Source organism: Callorhinus ursinus, unplaced genomic scaffold, assembly GCF_003265705.2.
Source record: "Callorhinus ursinus isolate GAN/ISIS: 27379988/994484 unplaced genomic scaffold, GSC_fseal_2.0 scaffold2, whole genome shotgun sequence".
Taxonomy (NCBI): domain Eukaryota; kingdom Metazoa; phylum Chordata; class Mammalia; order Carnivora; family Otariidae; genus Callorhinus; species Callorhinus ursinus.
In genome coordinates this window covers 48,945,848-48,964,431 of record NW_027397064.1, presented here as the reverse complement: position 1 = coordinate 48,964,431, position 18,584 = coordinate 48,945,848, and the positions used below count along the sequence as shown (strand labels likewise).

The 18,584-nt window shown below is 36.3% G+C and overlaps 1 protein-coding gene across 4 annotated transcripts in view; it reads right to left on the bottom strand.

The window, feature by feature from the left end:
• The window catches only part of PDE1A (phosphodiesterase 1A), a 315,068-nt gene extending 296,847 nt beyond the window's left edge, over positions 1–18,221 (bottom strand). For 2 of the 4 annotated variants that reach the window (XM_025887544.2, XM_073881662.1), the window contains exons 1-2: positions 17,564–17,702; positions 17,222–17,332 (exon numbers count right to left, since the gene is read on the bottom strand). In XM_025887544.2, the coding sequence (XP_025743329.1) occupies positions 17,222–17,322 (101 nt within the window). In that variant the 5' untranslated portion in view covers positions 17,323–17,332; positions 17,564–17,702. Of the gene's footprint in view, positions 1–17,221; positions 17,333–17,563; positions 17,746–18,051 lie in introns of those variants that run through there. The other 2 variants (XM_073881661.1, XM_073881655.1) reach the window with 2 other exon arrangements.
• Positions 18,222–18,584: the final 363 nt, after the last annotated feature.

The window sequence follows — 18,584 nt, the reverse complement described above, 5'->3', positions numbered from 1 at the left end:
AATCATTCATATCATCATTCCCATCAGAATTCTCCAATAATATCCCCACATTTAACAAACTGCTTTATACTCAAAGTGTAAAGGAGCTATCACCATATCTCTATGATCTCCTTTCTAGAAAATTATTTAAAGAGTTAGATGTACATACTGCTCCCACTTCACCTCCAGTCCTCTCTTCTACCCACTTCTCTGAGGATTTTTGTCCCACTACTTCTTTGGGAGTATTTTGCCAAGATTGCTAAAGACCTCCATAATGCAAAAGTCAATGGTCAATGCACAATCCATGTACATGACGTCTCAGCAACATTTGACACTTAACATTTGCTGTTCTTGACGTGTAGTCGTCTTTGGCTTCCAGGATGCCACAGCACACTGGCTACTCCTCCTTCTCCTTCCCTGACTTCTCTTCCCAAGCTCCCAATCTTGGGGGACCTGAGGGCTCAGCCCTGAGCCTCTTCTCATTTACAACCTTGTTAACTCCCTAGATGATCTCATCTAGTTCCATGATTTTAAATGTATTTGTATATTGGTGACTCACAAATTTATATTTTCCGCCTCGACCTCTCATCGGTCCAGCTGTCTATTTATTTGTAAGGCCACTTGAATGTCTAACAGGCTTCTCAAAATTCATGGATCCAAAAGAGCTTTTTGTTTTTCCCACCATCTTCCCCATTTCAGGAACTGGTAAAGGTTAATAACCCCTTATCCACAGCTATGAAAATCTGAAAGCTCTAAACAGCAAACATTTTCATTTTGCAGGAAAACCTGATCTGACCTGAACTCGTTTGGCCGCAAAACCTGACTTGCACTGGTAGAGGCCATTTATTGTCTTTATTATATTTTGTAGCAGAAATATCTGTTGGGAGCTACTCCAGGCCCCACTGGGAATAATTTTTGGAATAGGCACCTTATTACCTTTCTGAAATCTGAAAGTTATGAATTTTGGTCACATTTTAACCCAAGGGCTTCAGACAAGGGATCATACACAACCCATTTGTTCAGGATCTCTCTCTCATGCACACACCCACACCCACACCCACACACACGCACAATGAAACAAGTCTTTATACCTCATTTTAATCCTTACATTCCCACATCTAACTCATGAGTGAGTTCTACAGCTTTAATTTTAAATATGTTCTAAATCTGAATACTTATCATCTCCATAAGTACCAATGTTGCCATGGACAACTGCCTTAGCCCCCTAATATATCCTTGGATATATTGGAAATAGTCCAATCTTATCCTTCCCTACTTCCCCCCTTGTTACTGTTAGCTTCCACAAAATGAGCAGAGAAGCCTTCTTTTTAAGGTGTACAACCTGTTGATTTGATACATTTATAAAATGCATTTATAATTATAAATTTTAAATTATTTGTAAATAAATAATTACCACCATAGTATTAGGTACCACCTCCATCTCTTCACATAGTTACCATTTCATTTTTGTAGTATGAACATTTAAGATCTACTCTCTTAGCAATATTCAAGTATATGATACAGTATTATTAGCTATAATCACCATGCTATACATTAGACCCCAAAACTTGTTAATCTTATAACTGGAAGTTTGTACCCTTTGACCAATATCTCCACATTTCCCCCACCCCGCAAACCCTGGTAACCACCATTCTACTCTTTGTTCAGAGAAGTCTTGTTAAAACATAAGTCAGGGGGCGCCTGGGTGGCTCAGTTGGTTAAGCGACTGCCTTTGGCTCGGGTCATGATCCTGGAGTCCCGGGATCGAGTCCTGCATCAGGCTCCCTGCTCGGCAGGGAGCCTGCTTCTCCCTCTGACCCTCCCCCCTCTCATGCTCTCTCTCTCTCTCTCATTCTCTCTCTCAAGTAAATAAATAAAATCTTTAAAAAAAAAAAAAAAAAACATAAGTCAGATCCTCCATTCTGCTGCTCCAAAGTTCCAAAGGCTTCCTACCAGGCTGAAAATAAAATCTTAATTTCTTATCACAACCTGTTAGGTCTCAGATGATGTGACTTTTGCCTTTCTTTCCATTCTCAATCATTTCACGCTTTCCTTCACCCACTGTGCTCCGGCGCTCCTGGTCTTGTTTTTCCTCAAATATATCACATGCACCCTGCCTCATGGGATTGTGCTCCTGCCTCCCCATCTGGGATGCCATTGGTTCAGCTCAGTCCTCACTTCATTAACATCCTTCTTACCAGTTGCTATCACAGAAAGCCCTTCCCTGACAACTCATAAAATAGCCACTTTTGAGCCTCCCAGACATTTTGTCACCTTACCTTGTTTGCTTTTATTAAAATTACATTGCATATTTATTTGTTTATTATCCATCCTCACCATCAAAATGTAACTCTGTGAAGGTAGAGATCATGACCATACTGCTTATCATCGTATCCCTGGTGCCCAGAATAATCCTGGAGCTCCCTAAGTACCCAGTGATGAATATTCACTGAATGAAAAAATAAATTATATTGTATTAATAAGTCAACTGAAGTGGGTTAATCAAATAATATTAGTCCTACTTTCCAAAATACCTCAATATTTTTACAAGTGTCAGTATTGTGCTGATGAACTTAAGTTACAACTTTATTTCCGAAAGACTCTCATTCTTAAGATAGTTTTAATCAGTGGCTAAGATTTAACTCACACTGTGTAAATTAGTGTTTACTTTTATACTCATAAGACATATACTTAACAAAACAATCTGAGTTTATCAAGGAGAGTATTTTTTATTTCCTTATTTCTGAACTTAAACACTTCCCCTTTCTAGGGAATTTAAGTTTACTTGGTAACATGTTTCTAATTCCAAAGTGCTCTAAAGTCATTGCATCATATTCCTCGTTCTCCAGGCGCTCTAGCTATCAGTAAATTAACCAAGTTGTCTAATAACAGGAAGTAGACATTAGCTATTTTAGTATAGAATTAGAAATTTTAAAAAAGAAATCAAAGAAATATAAGAATAAAGGTAAACGATTTTAGCATTGCTTTTGGTTATTTTTTTAGAAAAATAAAACAATTTGTGGTAACAAATATGAAAATCTGTTACAATGCCCTCTGTAAAATCGAGGGAAAGTATATATAATAAAGTCATTTGGGGACTAATGCCAAGAATATTTTTATTCTTAAGAATATAAGAATATTAATATTTTGGTTGTAAATTTCATTTTATTTATTTATTTTTCTTTTTTATTTCTTTTTTATTATTATGTTCAATTAGAGTAAATTTCATTTTGGAACATGCTCAGTCAATAAGCATATGTGATCTCTCCTTAACCCATGACTCCATTATGGATAGATGGGTTCTCTTTACAGAGGCATTTTTTATATATATTTTGCAAATATTTATCTCTAATTGAAATATGATTCACATAACAGGATGAAGTCAGAACAAAAATATTAAATGACAGTTTGAAAATTATGACTTTAGTTCAAGCTTCATCACACACCTTGGACTTAATGTCTGGTAAAAATAAAACTCAAGAACCATACAAATTGTACAATCACATTGTGAAATTTCAAGACTATCTTTCTTTGTAAGTTTCTCTGTAAGGACTGTGCAAAGAGAGGATTAGTTAGTCTTTAACTCAGTAATGGACAAGTAACTGGAGCCTGGAAGCTAATATAAAGTATTTAGCCTGATGGCCTCCAAGTTTGTCCGCTTATCTCCTTCTGCCTGACTCACTATGGTTTGGAAACTTCAGCAGGCAATAACTCACACAAAATACACAACCGTCTTCACTCATCATGAATTCTCTGGGCTGCAAGATCACATAAGGCCAGAATATTCACTGATGAATAAAAGATATTCCCAACATAATCCTAGCTATTCAATTACATAATGAAACAGAAATTTGAGTTTTACTAGGATCTAAGTGGTATTGATCTTAGGAAATCATAGTCTTGGAATAGTCATTCAGTCATACAGTCAGTGTTTGAATCTCCTCTGCCTCCTACCCATCATATAGTTACCTGGAGTCAACTTTAATCTCATTATTTGGCAGAGGAATAGGCAAAAACAAACATGTTGTCTTACACACAGTTGAACCACAAAAGTAATTTACAATAACAGCTACCATTTGTAGATGCTTCTTGTATGCAAGACACAGGGTCCGAGCACTTTGCATTATTTTTATCCCTCACAACAATCCTGAGGTTCTAAGTTCCACATTATAAGGTCTGTCTTTTGCTGTTTTTATTTTGTCTGTGACATAGTCACATCCCCACCAACCTCTACTGGTCAGGTTCTGATACCTCATTCTCTTCCTTTCTCCAGAAGCAGTTTAAATACCCTCCAAAAAAGTTTCTTGACCTTCCAGGTTGAATTAATGTTAATGCTGAACAACTACAGTTTTACCAGCTATACCTTTCAAATGCAAGGTTGTTACATATTGCCTACTGTGTTTTTTCAATATATATTGAAACAGTTTTAAGTTTTCACTTCTTGCAACGTGCTATGCTGGGCACTGAGGATACAATAATAATTAGATGGATTCCACCTCTTTGCTCTTGTTACCCCCAGAAGAGGAAGAGAAGGACTACCTAAAATGCAGAACAATTAAGTGGACAGTAAAAATAACACATGAAGTGCAAATAGAGTGTCTAGAAGGGTCACCTAATTTAGTCTCAGATAATCATGAGTGTTTTTTCTCTGACTTTAATGATATTCTGATTAGGCTCCAAATTTCCCACCTGGTCTTTCAGAAATTCCACTTCAGCATGCTTACAGTCTCACAAAGATACTGCCTTTTCACCAGCCCATACTTCCTTTTTTTCACACAGTTTAAATTCAAAATCTTTTCTCCACAAATCCCTTTGTCCAGTTTTTCAAGAGAAGATTTTTTCCAGACATTGTCTTTTCACCAATAAGACTTCTGCCTTATGAAAGTTAAAGACTTCTGTTTTACAGAATTTAAAGTTTTTATTCCATCTTTAAAAGCAAAGGAGTCAGCTAAAATTTTATTTTAAATCACAGAAAAATGGATAGAGATTGGTAATAGCAGAATATGTCAGTTTTGAATAGACAACTATTTTATATAAAGCATAAATTGTGAAGACAAAGCAATATAGAGCTCCAAAAATAAATGTAAAGTGTATTTCTTTAATACAATCAAAACAATTGCTTAAGGAACAAAGAGAGAAGGAAGGAAAAAAAGAACTGAATCAGATTGCTTCCTTATCAACTCTATATGGTAAGAAAGGATAAGTAATGAAAGAAAAGAAAAGCTGAATAAAAATAAAAAGGGGGAAATTTACACAGAATTGCAAATTAAGTTTATAAAAATTTTATTACATAATGTCATTTTATGGTATTTGGTTATACGTTGTCTGCTCACAAAATAAAAGTAACAAAATAAATAATCATTTCATATATGTGACTTTCTCAGATGAACACCCTAAAAATTAGCTAAACCTATCCATTGTAGCTAAGTGATACATACCCCAAATCAGCTCTTGGTTACTACATTATTCATATAGTACTTATCTGGTTTCCACAGTTTATTCCCCCTACTGCTTTGATTCCCTCCCTCTATTATTTTTTCCTATCACTTACTCCTTTGACCCAATCAAAAATTAGCAAATGTTTCAGAGCTTATGAATATAAAAATTGAGGTCACGTTTTTCTTACCCTTTCCTACATCTGAAAAGATAAACTTATACTGGAGTGATTCAGATAATAGAAGACATATGTAGGTAAGGAGGAACAAGATGGAAAATCGCTTTCTCCTTTTTCTTTGTGGTTGCAAAGATGAGGCCTAGAAGAGTGGAAACTGGGCCTTCCCATGCCCTGCATGACCTGTTGTCAGGGCAACAGGATGTGTGGGGAGTCCTGGCCTTCCCAGTGCCTGTTGCCAGGGTAACAGGATATGAACCGTCTTTCCTTATGCAACCATGCAGTTTCCCTGCCTTATTCTATGTTTCTCTTCTATTTGGTGGGAAATTATATTTGTTCATGAAACCTAACAGCAACACACTTCAACACAGAGCCCACTGAGAAATCATGTATTGGAAGAAATATTGTAAGTAGGGACATGCAGTTGATATTGTTGCTGGTGGAAGTAAGTGGAAGATAATTTTATTGAACTGATTTTCTGAAAATTGCTTTTTATTTTCATAATCTTTTGATTGGATCAAAGAAGTAAATGAAAGGAGATGATGAGAGAGGGAAAAAAAGGCAGAGTGGTAGTAGGAAAAAAATCTCTGAAAGCCAGAGAAGAATTATCTGAAAAATGTAGAAGCTAAGAGCTTGATTTTGGGTGTATATCAGTTGACTCTTTTTGTGCAACAAACCATCTTGCAACTAGTGGCCAAAAACAATAAACATTTATTATTTCCTTATGACTTTGAGGAAGTTATATAGTCCCAGATGACTTCACTCACATATCTGGTGGTTAATGGTTTGGCTGGTCTAAGGGGGACTCAGCTGGAATGGTTTATATCTGCTTCACATGCTTGTCCTCCAGTAGGTTTGACCAGACTTCTTCCCATGCTGGTATGAGAGTTCCAAAGAGTAGCAAAAGAGAATAAACTCCAATGCATAAGCCCTTTCCAAACCTTTACTTGTGTCACATTTGCTAAGACCCCATTGCCCAAAGCAAGTGGAATGGCCAAGTTCAGAGTCAATATGGGAAGGATTACCCAAGAGTGGATATTGGAAGTCACAAATTGGGCCATATTACAACAGTGAACAACAACATGAAAGAATTTCTGGGAAATAGAAAGCTCTTTGGAAAACCTGAGATATCAAGGTAGAAATTTGCTGGAGGATGAAATATCAAGAGGGTCACACTTCCAAAGATACTTTTTCAGTTGGTACCAATAGGAGGTACTTGAGATTTTGAGAGCTCTAAAAATTTGAGAGGAGTTCCTTAATAACCATCTCCAAATGCAGTCTAAAAATGGGTGAGAAAAATGCTGTGTGCCTTTACATAGTTTATGTTCTCTGTCAGAAATAAAGCAAAATAAACACCATTTAGATGATTTTTCTAAAATAAAAGAAGAAAAGATTCGGCTCACTCTACTTCAGGAAAGGACTTTATTGTATGCATAAAATTCTTTAGAACAAAAAGAAGCAGCATAGGAGGAATTAAATACCTAGTTTTAATCAGTAGAACCCCTGGCTTTATTCTTACTGGTAAATAAAAGCTTCAGGGACAGACACCCAGGTGTCTCTACTGTGCAGGACTTTGGGTTTTTTTTTTTTTTTCTCTGTTGTTTGGGTTACCAAAGACCAAATAAATTAAAATAATTTTGTAGTATCTGAAGGGGCAAGAGGATTTAGGATAAGTCAAATTCCTTTAAAATACTAGATAGGATCCTTGTTAAAATAAGTTGATTAAAGGGGTAATAGTAGTGCATGTCTAGGAGAAGGAAAGAAATAGAACCAGGGAGTTTCTGACATCTAAAGCATATGCCAAAAGATAACTCCCCTTGGAGTATGCAAAACTAGGCAAACAGATGGCAGGATTGTGGAAAAATCAAAACAAGAGAATAGTTTTTAATTCCTAAAATGTCAGGTTTTATAGTGAGTCCTTATAGTGAGTATTAAATGAAATAATCTAAGTCAGTGTTTATTGGAAAAGAAAGATATGGGCCTAGGAATCTGGCCTTCCTCTTACTACCTGGGAAACATTGGTCAAGTCATTTAATGTCTTTGAGGCTCAGTTTTCACATCAGAAAAAAATGGGATAATTGTGCTGAACCACACAGATCAAAAGAAAAATCTTTTAGAAATTATAAAGCACAAAAAATTATAAAATATGGTTACTACTATGATTCAATTATGAGTTTAAGCTAACTAAAAAATATGATTGATGCACAAGTTGTTCAGTGTTTTATCTTGCTCCAAATGCCGTTTATTTTTAAACATGTCTTAGGAAGTTCACATTTAAGCAGACCAGAGTCAGCATACTATTACTTTTTTTTTAAAGATTGTATTTATTTATTTTTGAGAAAAAGAGAGAGAAAGAGCACGAGCCAGGGAAGGGAGAGGGAGAAGCAGATTGCTCACTGAGCAGGGAGCCTGCCAGAGCAGCGCTTGATCCCAGGACTCTGGGATCATGACCTGAGCTGAAGGCAAACATTTAACTGAGCCACCCAGGCGCCCCTGCATACTAATACTTTTCTAATAAGAAGCCTATTTTTATTTTCTTCTAAGTTATCAAGTACCTGATTCATGTACAAAATTCCAAGAATCCTTTGACCTTCCACTCTTATGCAGAGCTTAATTAGGTTGACCTCTGTTTTCTTGCCCTCTGGACACTATACTTAGGACTTTACTCTTTTTTCACAACTAATTATAAGCGAATTTGAGTAGCTATAAACATCAAAGTTTTACCTAGCAGAAATTACCTGCATTGAGCATTTTCTGGGCCTATTTAATAGAAGTGTGTGTTTTAAAATATTTTATAAAATATAAAATAAAATACAAACTCTTCAAACAGTTTTAAGAAAGTGTAGCTTAAAAGGAGAAACCAGAAGGGACATAATGTTTCATTTATATGTCTCTCATGACCTACTACCACTTTTATGTCCTTCCTTAACAAGAAATAGTTATTCATGCCTAATACTTGCTCAGACCAGATATTTGGAATACTGTGATTCTCACGAGCCTTTAACATTACCATCTGTTTAATGATGTTAGTGAACAGTTCCCTTCATATCCAAAAAGGCTTACAGCACAGACCTTTCAGATGGGAATCAGACTTGCTCAAATATTTACATTTGATTAGCTGATTGAAATATGTTAGAATAAGGGACAAAATCTAATAATATAATGGTAATTTGGTATTTTCTAAAATGCATCAGTAAAAGGAAGGACTATGGGACATGACAGTAATTACTTGGAAGTCAGCTCCTTTGTGAACCAGGTCTAGACTGGGATAAGGAAAGACCTCAAGAATGATTTTCAAGCCAGAGCGACTCAGGAAATCAGACTAGCCCTGGGTTATACATGATTATAGAGCCCTAAAAACCACCCTAAGACTACCACAAGATGCTGAGTTAAGGGTGCTGAATGCGTCAAGGCAATTCTTCTATCAGTAAAAGTCAAGGGTCAGCCCACTTCTCTTCGTCAGCTCTCTCTCCTGACAGGCCCATCACTCCTGCCCCAAAGAAATGTAAATCCTTGAGTAGAAAAACCTGGGAACCTTGATGAACGCACTTCCACTGACCTAAGAGAAGGTCTTCCTTTCTCATCTTGACAACTCAACTCTCTCCACTGATTCTGATAAGAAAATTACTTGGAAAAAAAAAAAAACAATTCTGCATTTGCATATAACATTAGCAATAATAATGATAACAGCTAGAATTTCTTGAATTCTGGACATTGTTCTAAGAAGTTCATAAGATTTATTCATTTAATTTTCTCAATACCCATGAGCTAGGTAATGATACATTCCTAGTTTACAGATACAAAAACTAAGGTATCGAAAAATCAAAACTTGGAGAAAATCATATAGCTGTTAACTAGCAGAGTTGATATACATATAAGAATAGATAAAATTATGGAAATTCCAATAATCACAATGTTTTAAAAGATTACTGTATGCCAGGTACTGTGCTGTATTTCTTATATACATTATTTTATTCAATTTTCACTACCTTTATTTGGACAATATCCAGATTCCCTGAGCCTAATCCTTCCCTTTTAAGTGGAAGGACCTTCAACTGGAAAAGCCTTCCAGTTTTGGAAGGCTTTGCCTACCTTTGCCACTTTTCACATTCTTTCACAAAGGAGGAGGAGGAACATTTGGTTGGGGAATTGTGGATAAAGAATTACACCTAGGGGTGCAAATTATCCTTTTCAGAGGGTGAGAAAAGGATATTCTGCATGTAGAAAGCATAGTCTCATCTGTTAGAGGCCATGAGGCACACGTAGGAGGGCAGATTTTGCCACTGCTGAGGAGGTTTGCCGTTTGGGTGGATAAACTGAATTCAAGGGTGTTCTGGCTCATTTAGCTGCAAAATCTTATCCTCCAACAGAAATTTAGTCTGCAATAAAGCTAACATTTTGATTTCCGTCAGCTGGACTCCTAAATCTATCCCTCACTTACTCCTGAACTTGGATTAGAGATATCATTCATTAGCCCCACCCCACCCCACCCCAAGATCTCATGAGGTAGGTATCAATTTTTGTCTATGTCTCAGCCGAAAAGTCACCTTCTAAGATAAATCATTCCTAACCAAAGTACCTTCCCAAGTAACTCTTGATCACATCACCTGGTGCATTTTCTTTAGGTCACTTCTTACTCTACATTAACTTATGTTTTTATTGTTTTTGATATTTGTTTCCTCTACTAAAATGTAAGTTCCTGTGCCTAAACTTGTGCCTGATATAGCACACAATCAGTGGGTATTTATTAAATGAGTGAATGAATGAATAGAATAATTGATTTTTACAAATAAGGAAAGTGAAGTTTAGAAAAGTTAAGAGATTTTCCATGATCACAGAGCTAAAGAACAGATGGTATGAGAAAATACCTGACTGATTCCAGAGTTCAGGTTTTTAATCTTTAAGGTATTTTACCTTAACCATATCTATTCTATAAATATAATATTATATAAGGACTGAAATTTATATTAAGATTATATTTATAAACCAGAATAGATTTTGCAAGGTGGCTTCCTTTAGATTTATGACTAAAGAACAATTTTTAGACTTATTTTTCTGAAAAGCCATCAAAACCATCAGCAATGTGAGACTAAAGACTGAGATTTATCAACAATTTCCAAAAAAGAACATTGATATTTTCCTTGATATCTGAAATGAATCTACTACAAGCTCTCAATATCAGAGCTTGGTAAGAAAATTGGTGGTTGAGGCATGTAAACCAGGGTCAAATGGAAGACAGTTATTTAATGCCTAAAGAAAGAGTATCTACTCCACTTCTCCATAGAGCGGCTGAGACTGACTCCACCTCTGGGCATCCTGTCTGTATGAGAATGTGTGTGTTGGGGGCAATGGTGGTGGAGAGGGTAAGAATATAAAAATGGTCATGTTGAGGCACCTGGGTGGCTCAGTCGTTAAGCGTCTGCCTTCAGCTCAGGTCATGATCCCAGGGTCCTGGGATCGAGCCCCGCATCGGCCTCCCTGCTCCGCGGGGAGCCTGCTTCTCCCTCTCCCTCTGCCCCTGCTGGTGTGCCCTCTTCTCGCTGTGTTTCTCTCTGTGTCAAATAAGTAAATAAAATCTTTTTAAAAAAAAAATGGTCATGTTGATTAAACACTCTGGTACTCTGTTACGGAAGGAATGTATTTAGTTTCTTGCTGCTGCATCAGATTTACCACAAACTTAGTACTTGAAACACCATAAATGAATTATCTCCAGTTCTGTAGGTCAAAAGTCTGATGCAAGTTTCACTGCGCTAAAATCAAGGTTTTGGCAGAGCTGCATGCTTTTTTGGAGGGTTTAGAGAAGAATCTGCTTCTTGCCTTTGCAAGCTTCTAGAGGTTGCCCACATACCTTGCCTCCTAGCCCGTTTCCTCTATTTTCAACATGGACAAAGACGAAGTTGAGTCTTTCTCACATCAGAGCACTCTGACCTCTTCTGCCTCCCTCTTCTACTTTTTAAGAACCTTTGTGATTACATTGGGCCCACCTGGATAATCCAGGTTAATCTCCATATTTCAAGGTCAGCTGATTAGCAACCTTAATTCCATCTGCTACCTTAATTCCCCTTTGACATGTAAGGCAGTATCTTCACAGATTCTAGGGATGAGGACATGGACATTTCTGGGAGGCCACGGGTCTGCCTACCACAAAGCCCATGGGCAAAGTTTTAAGGATCTGCATCCTTCTCTGTGATCTTTCTAGGTAACCATTCTGAGAATGTCTTCTTTTTTGAATTGAAAGTAAGATGAATAAGAGCCTTAGAGGGGCACCCGGGTGGCCCAATCAGTTAAACATCTGCCTTCGGCTCAGGTCCTGATTTCAGGGTCCTGGGACCGAGCCCCGCATAGAGCTCCTCACTCAGCAGGGAGGCTGCTTCTCCCTCTGCCTCCTGACCCTCTCTCTGCCCTGCCTCCATCCCACTTGTGCGTGCTCTCGCTCTCAAATAAATGAATAAAATCTTAAAAAAGAGAGAGAGAGAGAGATTTAGAGCTAGGCAGGTCTGTATTTAAATGTAAGTTTCAGCAGCTACTAGCTGTTTAAAAACTTAGGATACTTACTTTTTGACAAATCATTGGAAAAGTAAATGAGAATACAGATATGTTATATTTGGAAAGTTCTGACAACCAGTAGATGATGAGCACATATTACTTCTTTCCATCTTCTCCATCCCTATTCTATCTGTGAATCTATCTCCACACCTCTGACCTGACTTTAGGCCCTATTTTGGCAGTCTAACTGATTCTCTAATTTTGAAGTTAGAACCACTATAAGAGTCTGAATTTTATTCATTCATTGATTGATGTGTAAAGGATTTATTGCATGATCTCTATGTGCCAGGTACTGTACCGGGTACTGGAGATCCAAAAGCAAACACAATGAACATGATTCTTGCCCTCAGGAACTTGTGGCCCAGAGTGAAGGTAGATTTCGTTATGAAAAGGGAAGTCCAGTTACTTTATGAGCCAAATATAGGAAACTAACCCAGTATGGAGGGTCAAGAAGGATTTCCTTTGCAAGTGAAATTTAAGAAGAGATCTTTGAACATTACTTAATAGTGTCCCTATTAGGATTTTGAGCAGGATATTCCTTCCTGACAAAGGAATTTCCCAGGCTCTGGAGGGCATTTATCCTGCCTGGACCCTGCAGCCCACTGAGTACAGAAACACCCTCAGGCACTGCAAGAACCAGAAACATCCCCACACATCTCTAAAAGCATCACAGGGAACAAGAGCAGCCCTGGCTGAGAGAGAAGAAACGTAGTAAGAGAGAACAAAATGAGCAAAGGCAGATAGGCGGTAAGCAGTATTTCTTTGGTGCGACCTTGAGCCTGATTGGGAGGGGGTCACAGAGGAAGAGGCACGAGAGGAGGCTCCAAATGTCAAGCAGGTACAGGGACACCCTGCGAAGGATGCTGAACTTTGAAAGGAGGGTACTAGAAGGCAGGACAGTAGAAGGATCAGATTTGCTCATCTATAATGCTGCTTCATCCTAAAGTATGATTCCAGTTTGGGACTATGGTGCTAATAGCTCCTGTTATTTCACCTGTTTTTGCCAATTTTTATTCTAAATATGTATTTCTGCTACATTTTCTTGGTGATGAGGGTTTGGGTACTGCCTCTGAGAGCTGCTCAACACACTGCCCTCTTCAATAACAATTACTTTAAATTTGTTATAAGGTTATTATACATTTCTTCCTTTCTCCTTCACTTTCTGCTTCTCTATATTTTATTCTTCCATTACTGATCATCACCACCAATCAGAGGAAAAAAGAAAAAAGAAACTTAAGTCTTTCAACTGTTGCACTCACAATTCTAGATCTTAATATCTGGACATTTGTCTAGATATGGAGAGAGAGGCAGGTAAGCATCTATACGTGTAAAATTAATTCTCATATATTAAGTTAGTTTCCAACAGTAAAATTCTCATAGGTTCTAGTCCTACATTTATAAAAATTGAAAGAACTGGCAATAAGTACTATGAAGTAGTGAGTCTCAGATTTTTGTCTATATTTTATAGTTTTGAGCAGTTTAAATTTTCCTCCATTCTGTTGAACAACTGAATAAGATAACACTCTGATTTAGTTTTTGCTATAATGCTGTGTTCACTGGACTTTCTACTTGACCACAGTATTCTGGAAATGCTGTCACCCCTTAGATCAAACTCTTAGAACAGTGGCATTGACTGGAAAGAGCAGCACCAATGTTTTAAAATATGTTTGTTTTTGTTTTTTTTTTAAATCCACAGCTGTGGAGCAATTTTTTCATTTTAAAAAAGAAAAAAAAAACAGTTCCATGACACAGAAAAAAAGAATTATTTCTAAACCTGGAAAAAAAACCCTGCATAAATGAAAACACATACAACTTTCTTCAAGGGAATCAATAAACTTAACAATCTTAGCAAAGATTAGAGTTAGAAAAATTTGCTTAGTATGTAGGAAGTAATATAGGTCCCAGAGTCACAGAAAACTTCTGAACCAGAAATTTCATTAGGTGTTGAGATGGCAGAAGAACTAGGAAGTGTTTTCCAGATCCCAAACAATTGATAACTTATGGACAAGTATATGATTCTTTTTAAATGTCGTTTACGAAGGGTATGGTGCCATAGTCATTTGCTAACATTTCCACCATCATGGATGATGAGTTATAGTGTATAATCTAAGTTGTCATATTGAGAGACAAATTAGTGGTAGAAGATGGATTAAAGAAAGCTAAAGAATAAAGCCATAACTGTAAAATAAAGTTAACAGAATAAAGCATGCAAGTCTATGTCAGGAATCAGAAGAGGAAAGTGTTTCACCCTTGTTTCCACAAAGTAATAAGAGATTTCTTGGCACATCACTGAATATGGTGTCTCAATTAAATATTATATGAAGGAGATTTAAAAGAAACTCAATGAAAAAAAATCAACAAAATGGTAGAGAATAACTGATACTTTAATTTCATTTACCGATGTTTTCACATGTGTTACAAAATTTAAAAACTATTTGTATGGACTCAAAAAAGTGATTTAAAATGTTATGCTAGATGATATTCCTTATAAAATGTTTTCTGTAAATATCTACCTATAGTAGCTCATGTTTACATATTTAAAGTATAGTTGAATAAACTTTATTTTACTTTAACCTTTGTCTTTATTTTTGTTTAACCTCAAAAATGTATGTACTATAAACCTACTTAAAAACAGAATGTCCTATTGAAATGAATCAGTGGATTCGTGAAGTTAGATACAGTAAAAGTCAAAAAAATTACTTTCCAAATATCTAAAGGTCTTCATTGAGTCTTCTTCAACAAACCAAGAAAATTATTGCAAAATTGTTTGATAGCTTTCATGGGTAGCATAATTTTAATTGCCAACACTTAAAAAGTGAAATTCTAGCAGCAGAGATTTTGATAAGCTAAAAACTCTGTTTGAGTCAATATTACATTTTAAATAGGCAAGACAATTCCAGCAATGGAATAAGGAGACCTTCATATCACTGCTGTGAATGCAGACTACACAAAAGACCATAATTAAACAATTTAGTTGTCATTAGTCATGCAGATTTTAGATTTAGAGCTTCTTATTTTGAATTCTAAACCTAGAATACTGAAAATGTCTTAAGTCAAAGTACAAGTAATAGTACCAAAACGCAAATTCCTTCTTTCTTTGATGCAAAGGCAATCAGTCATTTCAATCAAGTCTAGTAATAATGATTATTTTTTTAAAAACTAGTTGCAGTAATTTTTTTCCCTAAATGGTCATTCAGTGGCTCTATGTGGACACTCACCAAATTTACTTAGTACATACATGTATTATTATATCCTACAACAACATTGAATATCAAGTCTCGAAGGTCTACTGTTGAATGACTGTCACTTTCTACTGAAATAAAATGAGATCGATCTTTGAGATCAATTTATAAAGTGAAAGTCAGATAACTTCACTCTAAAATGTTAGGTAAACAGAAAGTCACTTTTCCAAATTTCTTAAAGACATATGCACAAATTCACTATCACAAATACATACATTTAAGTAACTACATATATTCATACATTTAAGTAACTACAGGAAAATAAAACAAAACAAACAAGCAAAAAACATCCTGTCCTGATAAAGGGAAGAAAATCTAAAACAGGTTGTAATATGACCTATAATTTTTCCGGTACAGATGTTCATCCACTAATTAGGTTGGGACACAAATCATCTGGTGACTGCCAATGTTTAATTTTCATCTATGCTAATTAACTTTGTAAGCTGTTATCTGCTTTTATAGGATTATTTGTTTCCCTAAGAGAGCAAAGTCACCAAAAAACTCTAATTTTAAGTCTTCAAAGGATCTTAAAAACATATTTCTCTAATTCATTCAAATGATGTAAGATGGCTTCCTTTTTTAAAAGTTATTCTCTGTTAAATGTTGTTTGCATTATTAGTGTGCTCTTATACCAGGGAACTGTAATGCCACGTATTACTTCAAGTGTAAGAAAACATACAGAGAATGCTATTTAAATAGCTAGATATTACTAAATGCATTCAAATGGAGGAAAGTAGAAAGAATTTTTCCTCTAAACAAAGTTTGACATAATTTTTCTTTTAAAAAATCATATATCAAAACAGTGACATTAAATTTACTCAGATGTTGCATTGTATATAGTAGTATGTAAATGCAGCCTTAGAACTATGAATCCTAGAAAACCTCTATTTTGCATAGCATAGGACTCCTTCAGCTATTATTATAGAAAAGCAATATATTTTCATTTGAGATCTGCAAATATGTTAGGCAATTGCAATGGCCTGTAAATATTCATTTTGCACATTTTTATTGAAATGTTAAAGCTGATTTTTAAATTATGATATTAAAATAAAGCATGTAAACATAGGGTTCTGGTGAACTAAACAGAACTTAGTAGCATACACAACAAAAAACTTAAATGTTGTTTAAATAGCAAGGTAATAGCAATGCAATTAAAGTTTGACTCAGGTACTTACATTTCATGCTTGACATAAGCACATCTCTTGACCCATCTTAGCAAGGTCTATTTTATACCATGAGCTATTCTGTACTCTCAGAAGACATGAATTGGTTAATTTAAAGCTAAAATTCTCCAATAAGTTTGGAATGGTACTAGTGTTTTTACCACATTTTTTCTTAAGTAAATATCAACTAAGACAAAGAATAAGCACAATGGAGTACAAATATTTAGTATCACGTTAATCCTGCCCTTGCTTTTTCAAAAAAATCTAATCACAGAGAAATAACTACCAGTAGTCATCTTTCTATTTTTCCGAAGGAAATTTTATTTCTGCAAATATCCTGGGAAGCATCTTTCCTAGTTACATTTCTGCATATCTAAATCACATATCTAAAGAATACATGTAGAATGTATAAAAGAAGCCATGTGTTATAACAGTGAAGTGACTTCTCAGGGAGTTACCTTATTTTATGTTAAACATACAGGTGCAAAAAAGATTATCCATCCTTCAAGCAAGTTGTTAGCTGAGAGTGACACATTTCATTTTCTAAGAGAAAATCTTTCTAAAGGAAACACTAGTCCACAAATTCAGATAGTATGAACAATTAGTCATGCTAATAGTCAAATTCTGGGTGGGGTGGGGTGGGGGATAAAAACACAGAACCAAGCAAAGAGCTTACTCACATTCCTTTCAGGCGTTGCCACATTTTTTCAGTGTGTTCTCCTATGAGATACTTAAAAGTGGTGTTTTCCAATTCTTCAATTTCTGTAGCAGTTGACCCCATGATGATACTCCTAGGGCAATATAGTTACAGTCAGTTTCAGCAGCTAGAACAAGCATTCCTCAGTCCCCTACAAATCTCAGTTATACAGTATCATCTCTTGTCTATCAAAATATTACAGATTTACAAAGCTGAGGGCAGCTTCTGTCAGAATTGCTATTGACTTTGACAGGCATATCCACTGCTCTCATCACCCGCCCTCCCCGCCCCCCAAGCAGACAGCTGTATAAACAGATCCTCTGACCTCACGGGAACAATCCTCACATGTGAGCCTGCTACTGTACTACTGACCGACTGAGCGCTCCAGCTCTCCCCAAAAGCAGCTCATCTGTTACTGTTCGGTGCACTGAAGCACCTCAGAATTCCTACAGTTTACAAGATCTATTATGCACAAGAGAAACGTGAATGACTTTAGCGCACCAGAAGAAGCTGAATTCCTCTCTACCAATGGAAGGAGGGCAGGACGTAATTAAGAAAGCAGATGGTAGGAACCAGTGTCAGCAGCACCACCCTGAGAAAAAAGTGCCTGTTTTAAATGCCAAGGTTTTTGTCTCTTAATTGATCTGTGACCAACAGTTAAAGATATATCATGCTCTAACAATGAAAGCAACAAATATTAATGACAACAATGAGGAAATAACACATAGAGCCATACAGAAGGCAGACCACAGAGCTCCACAGGTTGTTATTGAAAGACTGTACATCAATGATGCTGTAATCATGCTTATTCACCTTCTCCTAGCAACTCCACACAGTAGGTAACCGCCAATTTAACCAGAAGAAAACACGGCAGCTGCACACAGCCTGTTCCGTGAATCCTTTGGGGATTAAAAGATAAATAAAATGAAACTAGTGTGGATGCTTGTGTGTGTGTGTTTAAGGAAAGGGAGTGTGTGAAAGTGGGGGGAAGAAGAAAGGGAGCGAGGGAGAGAAATTGATGCTGTGCCGCTTGTGCATTTTAGAAGAAAAATGAGAGAAAATGAACATAAAAGGAATCAGAACTGAGTCATCTGCCAAGCTCCCAACACATGGTGAGCTTTCTTTGAAACAAGCACAGACCTTGAGTATGAGCTCCATAACAGCTATTGCTATCTGCAAGCTGCTAAGAAAAATACACTTAAAAGCAGTATCTCTTCTTGCTTGTTTTGAAACCCACATGTAGTTTTATTCCTCCCTGCAAGAAACCTTGTTTGTTACCTTGAAGTTTAAGGTAGAGATATTCATAGGTAGTAGAGAGATGATAATATCTTATATTTATTGAGTAC